Below are 19,456 nucleotides of genomic sequence, written 5' to 3'. Positions count from 1 at the left end.
GACAGAGGCGAGGCTGCAGGACACTGGCGCCACCGGGCCCTCTGACCACCACCAGTAGGTAACGGGTGAAGTGTCTTGCCCAAGGACACAACGACCGAGACTGTCCAAGCCGGGGCTCGAAGCGGCAACCTTCCGATTACAAGGCAAACTCCCAACTCTTGAGCCACGATCACCCCACAGCCATGATCGCCCCCTAATGTCATAAATATTTTTTCAGTATTATTACTGACTATTATTTTCCTACTGTTGTCATTGTTATTACCTATTTTTGTCTCGCGTAGCCACATGATGAGTGAATACACATGCAACTCGCACAATATCAGAATATAAAATATGCAAATATGTACAAGTACTTTAGTTTTATGATTTTGTGTTTTTTCTAGTTTGTCAGTGCATTTTTCATCTTTTGTATGTTCTGCACTCAAAATAAACTCGTCATTACTATAGATAACCCATGGGATTCAAATACATTTTGAGATGCCCTGTTATAAAATGAAAGAAAATACAATAAACTGACATGTTCATTAATTTATTATAAAATGTTGAGAAACATTCTGAACAGATATAAATAAGTTAAAAAGGGCATGAAGGAAATACTAATTCATTTCAATCACAGTACAAATCATTATTGTAACATTGTTCTGTAGTTCCACAGACATAACGAATGGGGATGAAGAGGGATGAATAAATACTGTACAGGTATACATTCACTCCTGAAGCACAGCTTCATATGTTGTGCATCACTTGAAAAAATGTATTAGACCATTTTTTTTTTCCTTCTGAATTACAATATTTTTAAAAACTGTTTTCCTCTTTCTGGTGCGGCAGCAGAGTCCAGCGGCTAACGCTTAGCATGCCACGTTATGTTTGTTCACTCTGTTGGTAAAAAGAACAAAACAGTATAGATTGGATCAGTCAGTATACAATGATTTGTAAATAGTGTGAATCCTTGCACAGGAACAGAATTAGCAAAAAATAAATAAATAAAAATCAATACACTTACGTGCACTGACTCCAGTGGCTCCACGGCCCTCTGGTGAACTTGTCCTGAGCTCGCACACAGAAAACATACTTCTTGGTCTTAACGCCAACCTCATATTTGGTTGTATCAGTGGTGATATTCTGCACAAAGAAGAGGCGACTTAATAAAGACAAAGAAACCTCGACTAAACTGGACATCAGCAAAGAGATATGAATCTGGTGTATAGATGTACGTGTATTAATTACAATTATTTGATTGTCACTGTTGCAGGGATGTCCACTGTGCACCAGCTTGACCTCAAACTGTAGGCCAAAGAAGCTGCAGGGTTTCTCCCAAGTATCAGGGTAGTCCCAGCTGAACACCTTCCCATCACTGATGTGCAGGTTAGGGAGTTTTGATGGTCTCACTTTATTGAGTTGGGAGGGAGAGAAATGAGGTGGGCAAAGGTTAAAAAAGAAAGAGAATGGAGAGAGGAAATCACGGCACGATGACTAAGAAAGTTACTTTTCATACGCTAAAATACACAAAAACAAACTTACCGATTTCTCTCAGGTAGAAAGACTTTGTGTAGGTCTCCAAACGAGCATGGCTGCGTATGTAAACGGTGAAGGAAATGCGATGTTGCTCCTCTTTGTATGGGCAGTGGGCATCCTGGCAGCGAACCCCTGATGCATCAGCATCCAGCTCACAGGGGATATCTTCGGTAAAACTGGAATATAAATATAAGTTGATGTTAAAATACTATCTAGAGCACCTCCTCCACACCAGCACCCAACCAAAGTATGCTATGCATTGTCTTTGTCCTTACCGTTCAGCCTTAACCAAAACCACACTGGCATCAGATCTGAGCGCTGTTCTTTTCCAGGAGCAGTGAAAGAATCCTGTATAGTTTGGTGCCGAGCAGTGGATGTGACCTGGAGCAACAGAATTACTGTCAGTCCCCTCCCTCTCTTTTGTTTAATGTTCTTATGAACAGTGTAGCTTACACTTGTAGTGTTTCATTGTTCTTCTAGATCCCATCGAGTAAACACAAATAAATCACTCAGGGCATTGATATAATTGCTGTAAACGAGAAAAAAAGCTTTGTAGCTGCCTCTTCAACTTTAAGGTTTTGTTCCATCACAGGAAAACATTGCCTCATAGCACAAAACTGCAGAAACTTAATGTTTGAGATTTACAAAGCTGAAACCTTATGGAGAAACATGAGCACTAACAATGTGATGATGGGCCTAATATAAAGCCTGCTCACTGTGTTGTTCTTTTCCCTCATCTTCTCTATTAAAATTCCTTTGACACTACTAATGGTGATCCTTTGATCCAGTTTCTGTTTTCTGCTCTGGAACCCCACCCTTACACCCTTTCCCTATTTTTTTTCTTCTTATCCTAAATCCCTATCTGACCATCATCTTAGCTGTTCAGTCCCATCAATACCATTTCTTCTTCAGAGAAAGCCTGAGGCTAAATCCAGTCAAAGAAAATCTGCTCTTTGCCCTTTTCCCTTCATGCATGCCTTCTTTGTTCTCCCTCCCCTACTCGTTTCACTTCTTTCTTTGCCTTTGCTCCTTTCCTTCCTTCTTTCTTTTTTTTTCAACTTACCTCCTTCTCTGTTTTCCAATATGACTGTTCTGTTGTCTGGATTAAGCTGGATTAAGATCATAGTGTGGTTCAGGTATTCTCCACTTGGACTGAGGTGGCAAGTGTAGTTCCCTCCTTTCATCTCCTCCACCAGGACCTGGACTTGGTTCCCCTGCAGAGGAGGATTGAGCTCCTGACCTGAGACACGGACATGTTCATTGTTACAATGTGGTCATAAAAAGCCATAAAGAGACAAACGGGAAAGTTTGACGTCTGGATAAACAAAAGCTTGATGAGCTATAGAGCAAACAAGCAAAAGAAAGTTCTTGTGACTTTGACTTTTTCTTTACATAAGTAAAATGAATTGAATTAAAAGCTGCGTTACCATTTTTCTTCCAAAACACAGGCTCATTCTGAAAAGCTTCTCCGCAGGTCAAAGGAACGTGAACCATGCTACCCGTAAAAGAGGGCACCCTCAGGACCACAACTAGGTAAAGCAAAAAAATTGATTTTACTGTTGGTGAAATAAAAACAAAAATGAAAACATGGAGGAATATTCAAAGACAAGGAGATACCATTATCCATGAGTGTCTCGACATCTGCTTGCTGGGTGTCAGAGCGGGCGCCACTCAGTATAGCCCACACAACCATGAGCAAAAATGTATGCATCTGTAACAAAAGAAAGGAAGTGATGGGACTCTTTTACATAAACAAATAAAAATATTTCTTTTTAAACCTTGAAAAAAGTGAAATACTCAAGTACAAAATTAACCCTTTAAATCAAAGCAGTGATAACTAAAATAAAATAACAACAAAAGAATTGTGAACTTGGAAAACTAATTAAAATCAAATAAAATTACAGAGAAAATATCCTTAGTTTAACTATCTGTTAGTTTAGTAAAAATTAAAAAAATAAATCTAATAAATTTTTTTTAGAAGATATCAAATGAAATAGTATATAAAAAAAAAATCAGATAGTTCCTCCTAAAACCTTTTTGACCCTTCAAAGGATGAGAACTCAAATTTGGGAACCAGTACAACAGCATTTTCAAAGTGTTTTCAATTATATAAGAAGTTTTAAACATACTTCAAGATACCTAAATTTTTGATTTTTACATAACCCAAAGTGAGCAGATTATTCCTCCTCCTGAATATCTGTGACAATCAGATGGAATATAATAGATCTTACCCTGCAAAACTTGATTCAAAATTTCACACTGGAACCAGATGCAGTAAGCAGTGTTTGTCTGTGTAAAGGCAGCAGCTGCAGCTGCATTTATACGTCAGGCTGAGAAATCCCCACTCAAAAGAGGAACTCTTTAATACCTGACCAATGATGACGATGACAATGGACCACACTGCACATGAAAGGAAATTTAATGAATGATCAAAATAAATGGATTACCACTAGCTTTCCACCCGGCTCTCCTCTTTTGTTAAGCTTGATTAATTTAGCTGTGTTGAAGACGACAATTCATTCGGTACAAAATCCATGCTGTAATCTGATGATTGTGTGATCACACTAACCACTTTGGGGGGGAAGTAAGGCCAACTAATGATACAGAAACTTCTGTAAAACAGAACTGCAACCCCTAAAATGTTTAAATATGGTTATACGCCACTGAAAGTGGAGCAGGTAATCTAGAAAGCCGTCATGGGACTTCTAAAGAAGAACAAGAAAAAGGACGCTTCCACAGAATGCGTCAAGAGAACACAATCATCAGGAACGAAATAAAGGAGAAAACCCAGATTATAAACAAAACAAAAAAACAAAACAGGATTATCTGAATGAGTTTTGTAAACGCAATGACCAAATGGAAAAATCACTGTTGCATTTTCTTTTTTTTTTTACGTATACATCTGGGAAGTTACCTGCAGAGCGTTTTCTTTCCAAAATAACCACTAACATTTAAGCATGCCTGTGTGGTTGCACCTGTAATGACAACTCGTAGACCCTTTCCTATAAATACACATAGGTATAGGGGTTTCTTTTGATTAACCTTTGTTTATTTAAAAAAAAAAAAGGCAACAGATGACTCAAGGGGAGTGTGTTTTATGCTGTTTTGAAAGGAAATGCAATTTCCTTGCTTGGACCCTCACTTCAATTAAGTAAAAGGTTTTTCCCCACCACTATCCTATTTCGTATTCTATGGGGACTGAAAATGTCATATCATACTAACCTTACACCACATCCACTTCCCTGTGTGTGTGTGTGTGTGTGTGCACGGTGCGACTTTTCTCAATATTAAACAAGTGGCTTATCAACTCTTTAACTTCCTTTGTATTTTATAGGAATTGTGGAGAGGCAGCTGGCATTCCTTCCTCATACCAGCTGAATGATAGCAGGTATGTCTTTGTCAAGGTGGGAATGCCGCTTAGCAGCACTTCTTTCAAAAACAAATCCAATTAATCAATGCTTGCGTAATTGGGTTTTTCAAGAAAACTTCCAGTTTCTGCCAGGACTAAATGAATGGGCTTAAACAATGATGTTGAAATTATAGAGAAAAGAGACTACAGGAAAAACTTAGTGTGTATTATGCTGTTAAGTGTGCTGTATTATTCCTGTTAAAGAGACTAGACAGATAAAACAGATTAGATTATCATGGATATATCAGTGTCAGATCCTGAAATTATAATTTGATCTTTTGGGGAATCCTACATTTTAGTTTTTTAAAGATTGATAAGACACATTACTGAATTGTAATCACACAACAAAGGACAGAAACAGTCCCTCTTAAATTTAGGTGTTATCAGTCCCGCAGAGCATAAAACCATCAAGCCAAGCAGTCTGCCTTTACATTCGTGAAAAAATGAGTTGTTCTAATGAGCTAACTGGATTCAAGTGTGGCGCTGTGACAGGCTGCCACCTTTGTAACAAGTCATTTTGTGAAATTGCTTCCCTCAATCAGCTGGTATTATTGCAAAGTGGAAACATTTAGGAAGCACAGCAACTTAGCCGCAAAGTGGTTGACCACGTGAAATTACAGAGCATGTGGGGGATGTTGCTGAGGCACATGTGTGTGTGTAAGAGTCAGTAGTGCTCTGCTGTTATATTTGTAGATATGATTTAGAATTTGCAAAATTCCAAAAACACCCGCGGCATTAACATCAGCACAAAAACAATGCTCTGGGAGCTTATATTACATTATTATGGAGACCTCTTGTCTCTGCTAGCCAGCTAACTAGGCCTCTTAGTTCTTGTCTCTGCTAGCCAGCTAACTAGGCCTCTTAGTTAGCTAGTTTAGTGTTTTTTGTTAATTTATGTTGTAAATTTATGTTGCATGTAGCACCTTGGTTCCTGGAGGAACGTTGTTTCGCCTCACTGTGTACTGTTAAATTGTATATGGTTGAAGTGACAATAAAGCCAACTTGACTTGCCTTGTGACTGAAGCCAGGAGGCGATTATTTTAGCCTGACATTTATAATGGAAATGGCTACAGCACCTGTCCAAAGGCCCAAACAAATTAGACAAGCCAAATGTTGTTGTTTTGACATTTTAAAACCATTCTGAGGGTTTTGTTCAAATTAAAACTGATGCAAAATATTACACTTATAGGAGGTGATGATGTGTAAATTCAGTACTCAGGCTTAAAATGGTATTGAGGATGTCACACAGCTCATTTTACCAAGTAAAAAGAAAGAAAGTTAATTTTTGCCCTTAGCCTTAACCTTTCCTTTCAATATTAGCCACAAAATACAAGATAATTTTTTCCTATTTGTAACTTTAAAATGACGCTATGTGCATGGGAATACACAAGGGGTGATAGTGGCTCAAGAGTTGGCAGTTCGTCTTGTAATTGGAAGGTTGCTGGCTCGAGCCCCGGCTCTGACAGTCTTGGTCGTTGTGTCCTTGCGAAAGACACTTCACCCGTTGCCTACTGGTGGTGGTCAGAGGGCCCGGTGGTGCCAGTGTTTGGCAGCCTCGCCTCTGTCAGTGCGCCCCAAAGCGGCTGTGACTACAATGTAGCTTGCCATCACCAGTGTGTGAATGTGTGTGACTGAATGTAGTGTAAAGCGCTTTGGGGTCCTTACAAATACAGGCCATTTACACAATACTATGCAATCTACAAACAATTACATTGTGAGACCATTTGACGTGTAATATTTGTAATGTATTAAGCAAAGAAAATGAGTGAGGAAGTCACCTTAATTAAAACGCAAGAAGTGGAAAAACTAAGCAAGTCATAAACCTTATTAAAAGGCAATCCCAGAGTTGTAGCAAGTGTAAGTATTGTGGCATATCAGTCCAGTATGTCCCAAGTCTTCATCGAAATATGAAATTCTGAAAGAGAGATCGAAGAAAACAAACAATGACTAGTTTTCATTAAAAACATTCTTTAATCAAAATATGCAACTGTGTTTCTGATGTCCATCCTTTTCACCACATGAATGAGTGGTGGTTGTGTCCTGATCATATATGAACATCCGCACACGCACACACACTTATTCACACGCACTCTCACGCACAGGCTGACTACTTATAACATGATTAATCTGATTGTTCAGTGAAGCAGAGTGAAATAAAGAATATGATCCAGCAGCAGCAGCTTGGTAAAGCATCCAGTCATGTCCTCTGAGTGCCTCAAGAGGGAGAACACATCTGCTTGCTAACCAACTACACCAAACTTCCTTTATGGCTGTTTGTATACCGACTTTATCCCCTGACGCAAGCATTCTTGACTGATTTACTATCATGTATTTAAATGAAGAATTTCTGAATAACTCTCAGTACTGTTAAGTGTCTTTTTGAAATGTCTAAATTGAAAACATATGCTGTGAAAGTACACGCGTAACCCTGTCGCCTTATACGAAGAATTCTCTGTGCTGAACCAGCTTTGCCAAAGAGCAGAACTTGAATAGAAACTGAAACACAGAAACATTCAAATATCAGTGTTGCTAAGAAAACCCATTTTAGCCATCTGACAAAGTTCTCTTTTTGCTGTTTGGTTTCCATAGGAACAGTTAAAAAGACTTCAAAAAAGGTCAAAATTTCAATGTGTAAAAACCAAAAGGATTAGTCTTTTCTCAATCCAAGAGTCCTTATGCTCCAGCAGATGCCTAATATCAGCCCAAACAAAGTTCTCAGCAAAAAATGTCTGAGAAGAGAAAAGAGAAGAGAAGAGAAGAGAAATCAGCTTCTTTTGTGTCCCTTGTTATCCTCCAACTTTTATACTATCACATCACTGGTATGCCCCGTTCCAGGCTGCCAGTTTGGGAGCATCAATCCTCCTCCGGCGTGGGCTCTTGTGGCAGTGCGGCTACTTCTTCTGCTGCCACTGGCCCTGATGTTTCTGGTGTAGTTTCAGGCTCTGGTGGTGGTCGCTGGCTGAGGATGACCTGCACTACATAGTCTCTTGAGATGTTGAGTTGGTCCAAGCGCAGTCTGTCTGTCAGGGGCCGCCCTGAGAAAAACCAGCGTTGCGTTGCGGCAGGCACGCCCTCCTGACTTTGTAGACGCCGCTTCATTATGCCTACTGTGTCCGTGGAACGGACTGCCAGCCGGAGGTCGCGACCCGTGGAGAGGCGAAGCCGAAGCTGGCATTCCCCTCCTGTGCCAGGCTCACCGGCGCTGCCCAAGGACGGGTCGGTGGTTCCGGAGTCAGGATCTGAACCGTCGGGCTCATCGGAGCGTTCCTCGATCATGTTGACGGGGGGAGAGAGGCAGTAGACTGGCAGCTGGTATCGATTCCCCAATTCATCGTAGCATTCAGTTAGAGCTCCTGGAAGAACGGAGAATATAACCAATTAATTCAATATACCGGTATTAAAAAATAAATAAATAAATCTAAATATTAATTTGGTTAATAAATCAAATGAAAGCTACAGATTATGGTTTGCAGGAATTGCCACTGTCAATAAATCACATTACAATATAAACAGAAGTGTAAGAGCTCGGTAAATGATTAACTCGGAGCTTCCAATGCAGAGCCATAAAACACTAAAGTGAACAGGAGGGTCATTTCTAATTTTTCCTTTTCGTAACTCTTCATGGACTACTTGTCTAAACAAAAAAGTTCTAATATATAGATATATATACACCTTGCTGTGCATGAGATGGAATACTTTCTGTTTAAAGAAATCTATTAGTCATTTGTAATAAAGTGAAAGTTAAAACATTTTTTCCCATTCAACAAAGCCAAAACCTGAACTAGGCTTCATAATACCCTGGATTAATATGAAATGGAGAAATGAGAGTCATACAAATAGAAAATAAAGATTGTAGGGGGACAGACTGTGGAAGCAGGAGAAAAGGGAAAGTCTCATCTTGGACTAAAACATAACGAAACATTATGTAATTTCTGTGATTCAGACTCTGACAATAAAAGAGTTGGTGGACAGAAAGTGGGAATTATAGCATACTGAAGAGGTTGTGTCCACGAGTAAAAATGTAAGCCATTCTGTTCACGAGGGGGATTCCTGACAGATACATACCCTGCAAAATAATTCAAAGTGACTACTTTTCATACCAAAAAACTAAAAGGTCATATTTATTGTGGATTAACAAAAACAGAAGATTAAGTTGATGATGACATCCAAAAAGATGAAAAACTCTCCCCACAAAAGTGAGAAGACCGCCTGACCACAGTTTCTTCTAAATGACATTTTTAAAAAAAAAGGTCACCTTGCTGCTGTTGCGCTGTTTTATGACTTAAACCGAAGCACGATGCACCCGAGAGTAGCAGTGAGTTTTCCTGTAACCAAAACCGAGATGAGTTAGCAGAAGCCCAGAAAAGTTCTCGCTACTCTCTAGATGATGACAACTTTGGCCTCGGTGAGGACATGAAAGTAACTCTTGCCTTCAAGAAAAGTGCAGAGTTCATGTAATTGTGAAGGAATAAGGTGGCAAAAAGGCTGGTTTCTGGCACGTGTAGCCCACTGCGTAGCAGCAATCACCAAAAACCACCACAAAACGAAAGTGCAGCAATTATTTCAACCACAACCACACTATTATATATTGTGCAGGAGTCTACATAAATAATTGGTGAGCATGTTTAAATATTTTATAGCTCTCTGCTTTTATCAGGTACATAAAATAAATATAAATTTGAGCAAATAAATCTACAGTTGAGCTGTCCTACCTCCGATATTTCAGCACACCAACTAAACAGTTGTTTATTTAGGCTCCTTCTATGTGGGACAACAGAGAGCGCACAATATGAAGAAGTAGTGATAGCCAGCATCACAAAAGGCTAAGATAAATATTAGTTTTAACATGGCTCAATGAAAATGTATAAACAGGATCTGGAAAGGATCTTCCTTTGATTTTTTTCCCTTCAACAGCTATTTATTTTTCAGCTGCAGAACACCAATGTATTCCAGATGGTACTGATGCTTTTGGTTGTGGCATTTCATCAAAACAAAAACAAATTCCACCCACAAGGTGGAATTAGCCTTGTACCAAATTTTAAAGAATGAATCTTATGACAAAAGCAAAGAAACATGTTGTTGAAGTGCTTGCTGTGCTGCATATCCCCCCCAACACGTTTTGAATTTTAAAGGATGAAAATATAAGTGATGTGAATCCATAAATCCTTCCATCCTTACAAGGATATTCAAAACTGCGTGGGAATTTGCCCAACCAGCCTACATGCATTTTATGGACTTGGAAAAATCAAATGACCGCATCCCTCGGGATGTCGTTTGAGGGGTGCTTTGGGAGTATGCGGTATTAGCCCATTATTATGGGCTATTTGGCCTGCCAAGTGTGGTAAGAGCTTGGTTTGTGTTACCCACGGTAAATCAGACTGGATCCTGAGCTGGAATCTACCAAGGTTGCCCTTTGTTAAAGAGTCTATTCATAACTTTGATGGACAAAATTTCTAGGCACAGCCAAGGGGTGAAGGGTTTTGAGATTAGTGGTATCAGGATCTGCTGTTGTAGATTATGTGGCAATGTTGGCTTAATTGAATGATGACCTCCAACTTTCACTCTTGTAAGAAGTGTGTGAAGTGGACAGGATGAGAATCTACATGGCTGGACTCAGCTGGAAGACCTGGGTATCACAGAGTGAGCGGAAAGTAGACTGGGAGACTAACAGATGGATTCAGGTGGTACTGGTAGTGATGCAGATAGAATAGAATGCCTTTATTGTCACTAGAGCTGCACAATGAGATACAGAATGCTGTACTGGCCTGCCGTAGTGACAATACCTTCACCTATGGTCACAAGCTGTGCCCAAAAGAATAAGATTGTGTGAGGAATTAGGTTCCTCCGAATTGTGGCTTGTCTCCCTATGGATGAGGAGCTTGGCCATTCAGGAGGAGATAAGAGTAAAGCCGCTACTCCTCCACAACAGGAGCTGGATGAGGTTGTTTGGGAATCTGACAAGGTTGTCTCGGAATCTGACAAGGTTGTCTCATGGACGCCTCCTAGGTGAGGTGTTTTTACTCCTGGTGGAGACCCAGGAAAGATGTTGGAGAGATGTAGTTTCTGGGATGGCTTTGTAACAACTCAGTGTCTCCATAAGTGCTTAAAGAGTTGGCCTCATGCCCCTGATACCTCAAGACAGATGAGCAGCACAAAATGGATGGATGAATGGCTAATGACAGCAAATGGCTCCAGAAAAGATGCTCTATAATTTCCTTATGTTTTCTAAAGACAAAGACTTGAATCTCATTTCAGTGTTCACAGAGCAACTTTCAATGACCACAAAATTTGTTTTCAACCTTTTTTTTTCTTAAAAAAAGCAAACAAAAAACAACAACAACCAAAACAAAAAACTTAAACTCTTTAAGAAAAAAAAAAAAAAAAAAAAAACAGTGAAAGGGGAACCCATCAGATGATGCATCTCTAATACAATAAAAGTCTCCATTATGAATTAAGTGGGGATTTGGAGAAACTAATCCATTTCCTGAATGGCACCAACAAAGTCTCAGCTAGTAATGGTAATGCAATTTTAAAGGATTTTTGAGGATCGCTGTTTGGTCCCATAGTGAGCAAACATTTTCTTTTTACCATGCTGGTGCAGACTAAATGTAAACAGCTACTGAAAAGACAGGAATAAAGCGAATCCTACAGATTACAGCGATTGTTTTATTCTGGTGTCACAAAAATACCCTGGCTTTTCTTTAGCAACATCAACACGTGTGTGTAAAACTAATGATGGCTTCGTCAGCCTCAGCTGTACTCTGGATTTCTTAATATTTAACTTGCTAAGAGTGATAACTAGGATGTTGGACATAATAAAATTGCTTTAAATTTGTGAATGTGTTGTTTCTTTCTCATGCGTTTCCTTTGCTGCAGACCTAGAATGGTGGCCTGATGTTCAAGATAAGCCTTTTCACATCAAACAAAACGCAACTTCAATTTGTTTCTTAAAACCTATTAAACAGACTTCACAGCCAACCACACATAGCCAAAAGATTTAAGCAAACTTGCCTTTATTCTGCTGCACAGAACACAGTCATTTCCCTTGTGGGACCAGTTAAGAATCCATCCATCTTTCCCTCTATCCCAATTGTACAACATGTGATGTATTAAATGTGATGAAAACATTTAGGAATGTCAGTTCTGATTCCTGTATGCTGCTCAGTTTAAGTGTAAAGCAGTACTGGAAGACCAAAAGTGTCCTGGTGAACAAGGGCAGAATGGTGAAAGAAATTTGAAATCAATGCTTTGCATGACTGACTGAGAAAATGTAAATGTGTGAGTGGTGAAAATATTTAAGTGTTGTGTCTACTCTCTGCACTGCACTGCTGGTAGAGTGAAACAATGATGTCAGGTCTAGAGAATCCACAGCTGCAGCCCAGCAGGACCTGATCTGACCTAGCCAAACTACTGAGAGGAATCAAGTAGACATTGTAAGGCACTGACATGAGGTTCTTAATGGTACTTAAAATATACATATACAGGTTTTGCAGTCAGGTGACCACTAACCATCATCAACTTAATAAGGCCCCAGTTACCTAAGGCCGAGAGGTAGGTCAGTGACCACTTAGCAACCACTGGTCGCTAGGGGAAAAATTCGAAAAATGTCCCAGACCAGCTGGCAAAAACCTCATTGCGACTGCTTCGGTCCCTTCCTGTGGTCTCCAAACAGTAGTGAAACTGTGAGAAGAAACCAGAAATGGGACAGCATCCGTCTTCAAAGTAAAAGCTCTGCCTCTTCACTGCAGCAAACCATCGTTTCCAGTCAGTGTTTCACTACTGCTTGACTGTGTTTGCAGCCAAATTGGTGTTTTCCACAGAAAATACAGGTAACTGTTCCAATCTGCTGGTGACCAAAGCAATCACCAGAATGTTTTTGGTGCAACACCCTCTTTGGAACCAATTTCACCAAGCAACTGGCAGAATGGGCTATAATGCATCATGGATTGGCCTCACCAGAGACCCAGAACTCTGAACATTATTAACATTGTGGGATCACGTTGACATACAACAGACCAAGGGGGAGCAAACATCTAAAGAAGGGCTTTTAATGTCCTCCAAGAAACTATTCCTGAAAACTACTTAAAGAAATTACAAGAAAGCTTGCTTATTAAAGTTCAGGCTATGCTTAAAAATAATATTCCCTTCCAAGCTTGGTAGAATTATACAAACTCTGTTTTTGCCTTGTGCCCTGTATTTCTCTGTATGTTTGCATGTTTCAACAACTCTGCATCTATTTCCCATTTTTCAAGTAAAATATAAAGAAATGAGGGATTCTGCACAGAACTGTATTATTTTTGTGAAGTTTGAAGAATTGGGAACAATAAAGAACGATACATCCACACGTAGAGAGCCTACTGCAGCAGCTTATTATAACAGCTTGGATTTGGGCTTCCTGAATTTGAGCCACATATATTTTATAGATTTGTTCTAAGAGAATGCTCTTGTGTTTTGAACTCTTTGGCATACTTAGGTGACTTATTACTTCCTCCTTTCAGCAGAGCAAGAACATGCCCCTTATTTATTATTTATGGGTTACTTCTGCAGCACTTCCTCGCAGCTAAAGCCTAAACTCTAAAATGTGGTCACTGAAAATCACTAAGAGGTTCTTTTATAGCAGGCTGAATTATATTGATGCTTTATAATCGCTCTATTTACTTCCATGTTCACTAAAATGTCAATTGTAGTCTGTGACTTTAACAAGGACAGCAAAGAAGGCACTTACATAAACAAAATGCTTCAGTAATATGTGGCAAAGTTTGCTTCCTGTTTATGAAACTTATCAGAGGGCAATCTAAAGACACTTCCTGGGGAAGCAGCCTCCCTTTGCTTCTCTGTTCTATGTAAATTTAACCTCTTTACATTGAAGAGCTACTATTTAGTAGCTGCGTGTGGTACTGAATGCTGACAGGTGGCATGAAGTAAAAGCTCTGTATCGTGAGTATTCGAAGGGGAGATTTTGACTTTGACATTTCAGTGTCCCATTACAGCTATTTTTCAGAAAATAAAGCAAAATCTATGACTTGTCAACTAGACCCATCACTGTGGAAATGTGTGTTACCATGTGGCAGTGTGATGCTGGCTCCGTCAAGGATTGCCTGAGCCAGCAGGTGGTCATTGCTCTCAAAGGCGCTGGCCGCAGCCCGCAGCGCATCCCAGATCTCCTTCCGGCCTTCGAAAGCTGGCGCCGTATCCCAGAACTCATCTCTTTTGCTGCGCAGCTGGCCTTCAGTCATCGGGTAGTCACTTTTCCATTTAGGCCGCTCTCTCTTCAGGGGCTGGTTACGCCCTAGAGCCACTGGGAGCGGCAAAGAGAGGGAGAGGAAAGGGGGGATTTAGAGAGAAAATGCAACTAATAAAAACAGGAAGACTGACGCAGACTGAAAATTGAAGAACCAAACAGAAATATTGAAAAAGACTCTCATAAAAGTGAGGGAGGGAAAGAGGAATCAAAGGTGTGAACCAAAATGGGAATAAACGGAGGAAGCAACAAAGAGAAGAAGGAGTAAAGGGGAAATACCAAGAAAAGGAAAGAAGACAAACTAAAGCAATTTGGATGTAGGGAAGAGAAAGTAGACAGATGTGGGATCCAAGATGAGAAAAGATGGGAAATCCACAGAAGATAAAAATGAGAAGTAGAGATTATGAGTAAGGAGGAAGCAGGCATAACAAAAGTTAGGATTCACTGGAAACAAAACAAGACTTTCAGCTTTGCTCATAAACACAAGCATGATTCAATTGTCAATTAAAAATGGGCCTACACTATAATATAAGGTCTAAATGAAGCATTTAGACAAAGTGAAGCTAAAAATGTATTGGTACTAAACCCAATTAAATGGTTACGGTTCTAGCATCTAACAGCCCTCCGGCTGCAGCGTGAAGGCAGGTGAGTAACACCATCTGGATCACCGCCGAAGGGGCCGACACACAGGACAGCGTGTATGTTTGAATACACAACACAGACAGGGAGGTGCGAGCAAGCTGATGGATCAAGGTGTTGAGTTACACCTGCTGGTATACACGAACCCTGATGATCATGTGGCAAAGTCGAATAACACCAACCTTCAACTGACTTTAGTAAGACAAGCCTCTAGCCGTGCTACTTTTAATACTTGCTTGAACTTGCTGAAAAGACTTCCCGTTTGAAATAAGCTCATTAGACAGGTTACAGTACACAGCGTTTAGTAGGTTGAGGGGGACCTAGTTGGACAGGTTTAGCCTTTGATATTTCAGGGAGGAGGAAAACAATGCAGCAGCTGTACAGTAAACAGATAGCAACACAGATAAACATACATTAAAGTTCCTCTCCTGGTGCTGACCTTCAACTCTTCTCAAATACTGTAAACCACTTCCCAGTGCCAATGAAATTCATACATAGGTGCTCAATGTGAAAATTATTCTGAAGAATAGTGAACTGCACAAGGTTTAGTACATGTTGATGTATCATAGTTGAAATATATTTTATGGATTGAGTTCAACAGCGTTAGAAACTGTGCTTCAAATTAACTTTTTGACTCACCAGGCAAGAAAACTGGAATACACTAAAAACAAAACAAACAATATCCACCAGCAAAGTGACAAAGATTTATGCTGAATAAAGAAGAGCCCAGAGCAAAACTGAAGCCAAATTCTTGTGAATCGTTAAATGATTAATTAACTTACTAATCAAACATAAAAGTAAAAATCCTGGATGCTTAACCATTTAATCAACTTAACCCTCTTAAACTGTAGGCTCTTTATCTCAATTATCCACTTCTTCACACAGCCCATAAAGTCCTAATCATCTGCTCATTGACTAGTGTTAATGATTGCTTACATGGTAAAGGACAGAAGAAAAATGTCAGGGAGGGAGTCAATAGCTCAGACAGCAGCTGTGCGACGCTTGCTTTATAGTACTACGTTTGTGCCTGTTTACCTACACAGAGCAAAGGGGTACACAACCAAAGCAAAAGTACTCCCCTTCAGTCTTCCAATGACCCAACAGCACGTAGACTGGTGTCTAAGATGCTATGTATAGCTTAGTTGAAAAGTGAACACTTATTGTTATTTTTAACATTTAATTTTGCTTCAGGCCTTTGTTGATCTGTATTGAGAACAGCACAAAAAAGGGCTGTTTGTGACACTGGCCCCTGACGACAGTACACAGCTACAACATGTAAGTGACGGTCTGAAAAGGTGTCTGTAGGCTCTGCGTAACGCGTGATTTTGACTTCTGTGGGAATTCTACGTATTAACTGGAAACTCCTCGTAACCCTGCGTTTCAACCTTCCACGCCATTCAAGGTGCTGTGGGCTGCGTTGGGTTATGTAGAAGGTTATGGTGTATGGTTAAAAGGACTTTCCAGTTATGTCGTAAGTTACCACATAGATTTCCCACAGAAGTCTAAATCACGCATTGGTTTGAGCCATGAGCGTGTGCTTATCAAACTCAGAACCAGAACACATGTAAGTGAGTAGGGAAAAAAGCAACCCACAATTATTTTGGTAGCACAGTGGTACAGCAGTTAACGCTGAAGTGCTCTGGGTTAACTTGTGACTCTTAATTGCACATAGGCATCAATGTGAGCAGGAATGGCTGGCTGTCAACTGTGATAGTCCTGGAATAGACTGGGAACTTGACCACTGGGTACGATTGATCCACCTCTCCCGTGACCCTGAGCTCGATACTCGTTTACATTTATTTGGCAAACTGAAACTAACTACATTAGAAGGTTGTTCATTTTGGACCCTGATTAGAAAAGTTATGGTAAAGGGGTAGCATGAGCCTTTAGTGTGACAATGTCAAATGCTTATACTTGATTGCAAATATGGACAGATGGAGATCCGACGGCCTTACAGTCATTCCTTCTTTTGTTAAAAGTGGCTTAAGACTCGCTTAAGTACTATATATTACAATAGTCAGGATTCTTCTTTGGCTCTAGCTCCAGTTTCTTAGAGGGGCGCCAGACCCAACACAGGTACAAAGCAGTTCCAAGGCGGAAATGCTCAACTACGAAGTTGAATTGCTTTTTTTGTTCCTGATTTATCTTTAGAGGAAAATATAACTGTGCCAGTTTTCATTGGACAGGCTCTTTAAACAATTTTATGTGATTATACAAAACATTAGCAAAAGTACCAAACAATCAGTAACATCAGGAACATAAAAGCATTTTAGTGCGTCATTTAGCTGTAATCATTTTCTAGCAGTGCATGCCTGAATTCCTGCGGATATGCTCTCATGTTATGAACTTGTCTGCATGACTCTGTCCATAAGTCTTCATTAGCCTGCTTTCCACATCGTCTGTCAGCCAATAATTCACGTATATCTTTAAACAGTAACCTACTTGGGTGTCATTCAGGAAGGATTTATGTAGGCCGGTATGTACAACAATTTAACATAGAAATTTCTGCAATGTAAACCTGCCTACGAGATCTGATTTAGTGACACATAAATGTGCCTATGTTGAACTGAACTGCGTTGTTCCTGCTTGCTTGTCTGCATCCGTTTAACGCTGCATCGTCTCTTGATCCTCCACATTTTACAGATACCGCTGCTGTTCATACCCAATATCTAGTCAGGGAGGAAGCCTGAAAACTGGCAAAGACAGAAGCAGAGGCAACGAGGGAATGAATAAAGGAAACCAAGTTTTATCTCAGCATCTCTAAGTCTCCACCCCCCACCCACATGACCAACTGTATTTACCGCTCTGTAATTAAAATAACTCACTGGCTATGAGCAGAACTCATTTTCAGATCAGACAAACCAGGAAACAACACTAAGGAAGTTGTGTACAACACCTCAAACTACAAGAAGGGGCTCTCCCCCCCCCCCTCTTTTTTTTTTAAGATTCACACCATTTAAACGCAACAATTCCCCTTAAACCCCACCCAGAGCTTTTATAGTTGACAAAGCACCCTTCTTTCACTGTGCACCCTATCCATATCACCAACGTAAACTATCTAATAAAGGGAATATGTACTACAGCATGCATTCATAGACAGTGTCGCACTCAATTTCTCACTGCTCGAGCTGTCATCCCTACTATGCTTTGGGACTGCATGCAACTCCATTTATTGCTCAGTAAATAAAACTAACCTTTACCTTGCAGTTTTGTGCGATATATCACTTTTTGCTCACACTTTAAGTTTCGCTTTTAGTCATAAAGCTACAGTTTTGACACCTCCTCCACTCTTCCGACCACTTTTCAGGACACAGCATGACCCGACACCTCGCTCACAACGAAAACAATCAATAATAATAATAATGATAAATATAAGACAAGATCAGCAGCTGCCATATGTGCACCCCTACTCGAGCTGTCAGTAACTTCAAGTTGTGCAGAGAATCTGGGCATAATTCAAATCTGAAATCACACTGAATCACGCCTGAGCGCTCCCCTTGCATGCCATTGCTGCCTGTGACCCATATTTGTTATGCAGAAAGCTAGCAAGCTAACTAGCTACGTTTTAGCCGGCTAGCTTAGTCAACACCAAAGAACAAAGGGAGGCAGACTGGCACAGTCAATGTTTCCCACTTTGTAAAGTAGAGAGCAGACGAGGCGTCGTTTGCCGTTTTAAGGCCAGGTGCATGGAAGGAGACACCCGGCAGGACTGCTGTCTGTCTTCGGCTCTGTCTGGCTCGGATATTAAAAGGAAGGGAAGAAGACCTCCAGTCAGGACAACATGCAGGGAGCCTGGAGGAAGCCCTTCGTAAAAAAAAAGGAAAAAAGAAATGCAAGCTTGTGGCCAATAAAAGACGTCGACAAGCCCCGCAAGTTACCTCCAGTGCCGTCCGAGTTCTCGTTTAAGCTGCCCGAAGAGTCGTGGTGGCTCCCGACACAGCCACCCATGGATGTTTCAGCAGAGCAGCCCGGGCTAGGTAGCTCACCCCCCGGCCCACAGCTACAGCTACATCCACTACCCCTGTCTCGTTTTTCTCTCTCTCTTCCCCCCTCCCCTCCCTTTCTCCCTTCCTCCCTCCTGTCCTCTCCTTCCTCCTCGTTTCCTCCCGTCTTTCCCTTTCTCCTTGCGTCCTCCTTCCCTCCTTCTCTCAGCATAGACTGAGCTCAGCAGGCATGATCTTCTTCGTGTTTTTCGGCGGCGCAAGAAGGTCTGAGAGAGGTTCACGTCGTAGCAAGGTGACCGAGGTAGGAATGAAGGAGAGAAAGAGAGGGGCCGAAGGAGGAAGAGATATAGACAAAGGACAGAGAACAAAGGAGAAGTGCACCGTGCAAAACAAAAGAAAACAAAAGATAATCTTTAGGGTATGAAATGTTTGCTTTGGACTTTGGACTCTAGTGATGTTAATGCATTTTGACACATCTCATATCATGTTTTATGAGAAGCTGTTTGCTGCACATCAGCAGTCACATCAAAATGTTCACCCTCTATTATTATTATTTATTATGTTCTCATTCATTCAGCTGTGCTGCCTATTATATTCTAATTTCCACTCTATTTAATTTTATTATTCAATATATTTTTTTTTAGTTTTAATGCACAAAATATTGTTGATTTTGTGTTGCACGTTTTTTTTTTTTTTTTTTACTCTACT

General features: G+C 40.4%; 2 protein-coding genes across 2 annotated transcripts; both read right to left on the bottom strand.

The window, feature by feature from the left end:
* Positions 1-513: 513 nt before the first annotated feature.
* On the bottom strand, positions 514-3,836 carry il12bb (interleukin 12B, b). Its single transcript, XM_082547829.1, has 9 exons — positions 3,747-3,836; positions 3,133-3,226; positions 2,943-3,044; positions 2,579-2,755; positions 1,791-1,896; positions 1,522-1,691; positions 1,228-1,388; positions 1,004-1,122; positions 514-876 (listed from the first exon to the last, which is right to left on the bottom strand). The coding sequence occupies exons 2-9, from the start codon at positions 3,224-3,226 to the stop codon at positions 849-851; spliced, it is 957 nt and encodes a 318-aa protein (XP_082403955.1). The 5' UTR covers positions 3,747-3,836; the 3' UTR covers positions 514-848.
* Positions 3,837-6,875: 3,039 nt separating this feature from the next.
* Positions 6,876-19,208, bottom strand: ubtd2 (ubiquitin domain containing 2). Its single transcript, XM_082548316.1, has 3 exons — positions 18,683-19,208; positions 13,986-14,222; positions 6,876-8,277 (listed from the first exon to the last, which is right to left on the bottom strand). Exons 1-3 carry the CDS (start codon positions 18,957-18,959, stop codon positions 7,778-7,780), a joined length of 1,014 nt encoding a protein of 337 aa, XP_082404442.1. The 5' UTR covers positions 18,960-19,208; the 3' UTR covers positions 6,876-7,777.
* Positions 19,209-19,456: the final 248 nt, after the last annotated feature.

The sequence above is a fragment of the Aulonocara stuartgranti genome (genome assembly GCF_965226115.1).
Source record: "Aulonocara stuartgranti genome assembly, chromosome: 10".
NCBI lineage: Eukaryota > Metazoa > Chordata > Actinopteri > Cichliformes > Cichlidae > Aulonocara > Aulonocara stuartgranti.
This window is presented reverse-complemented; position numbering and strand designations above follow the sequence as displayed.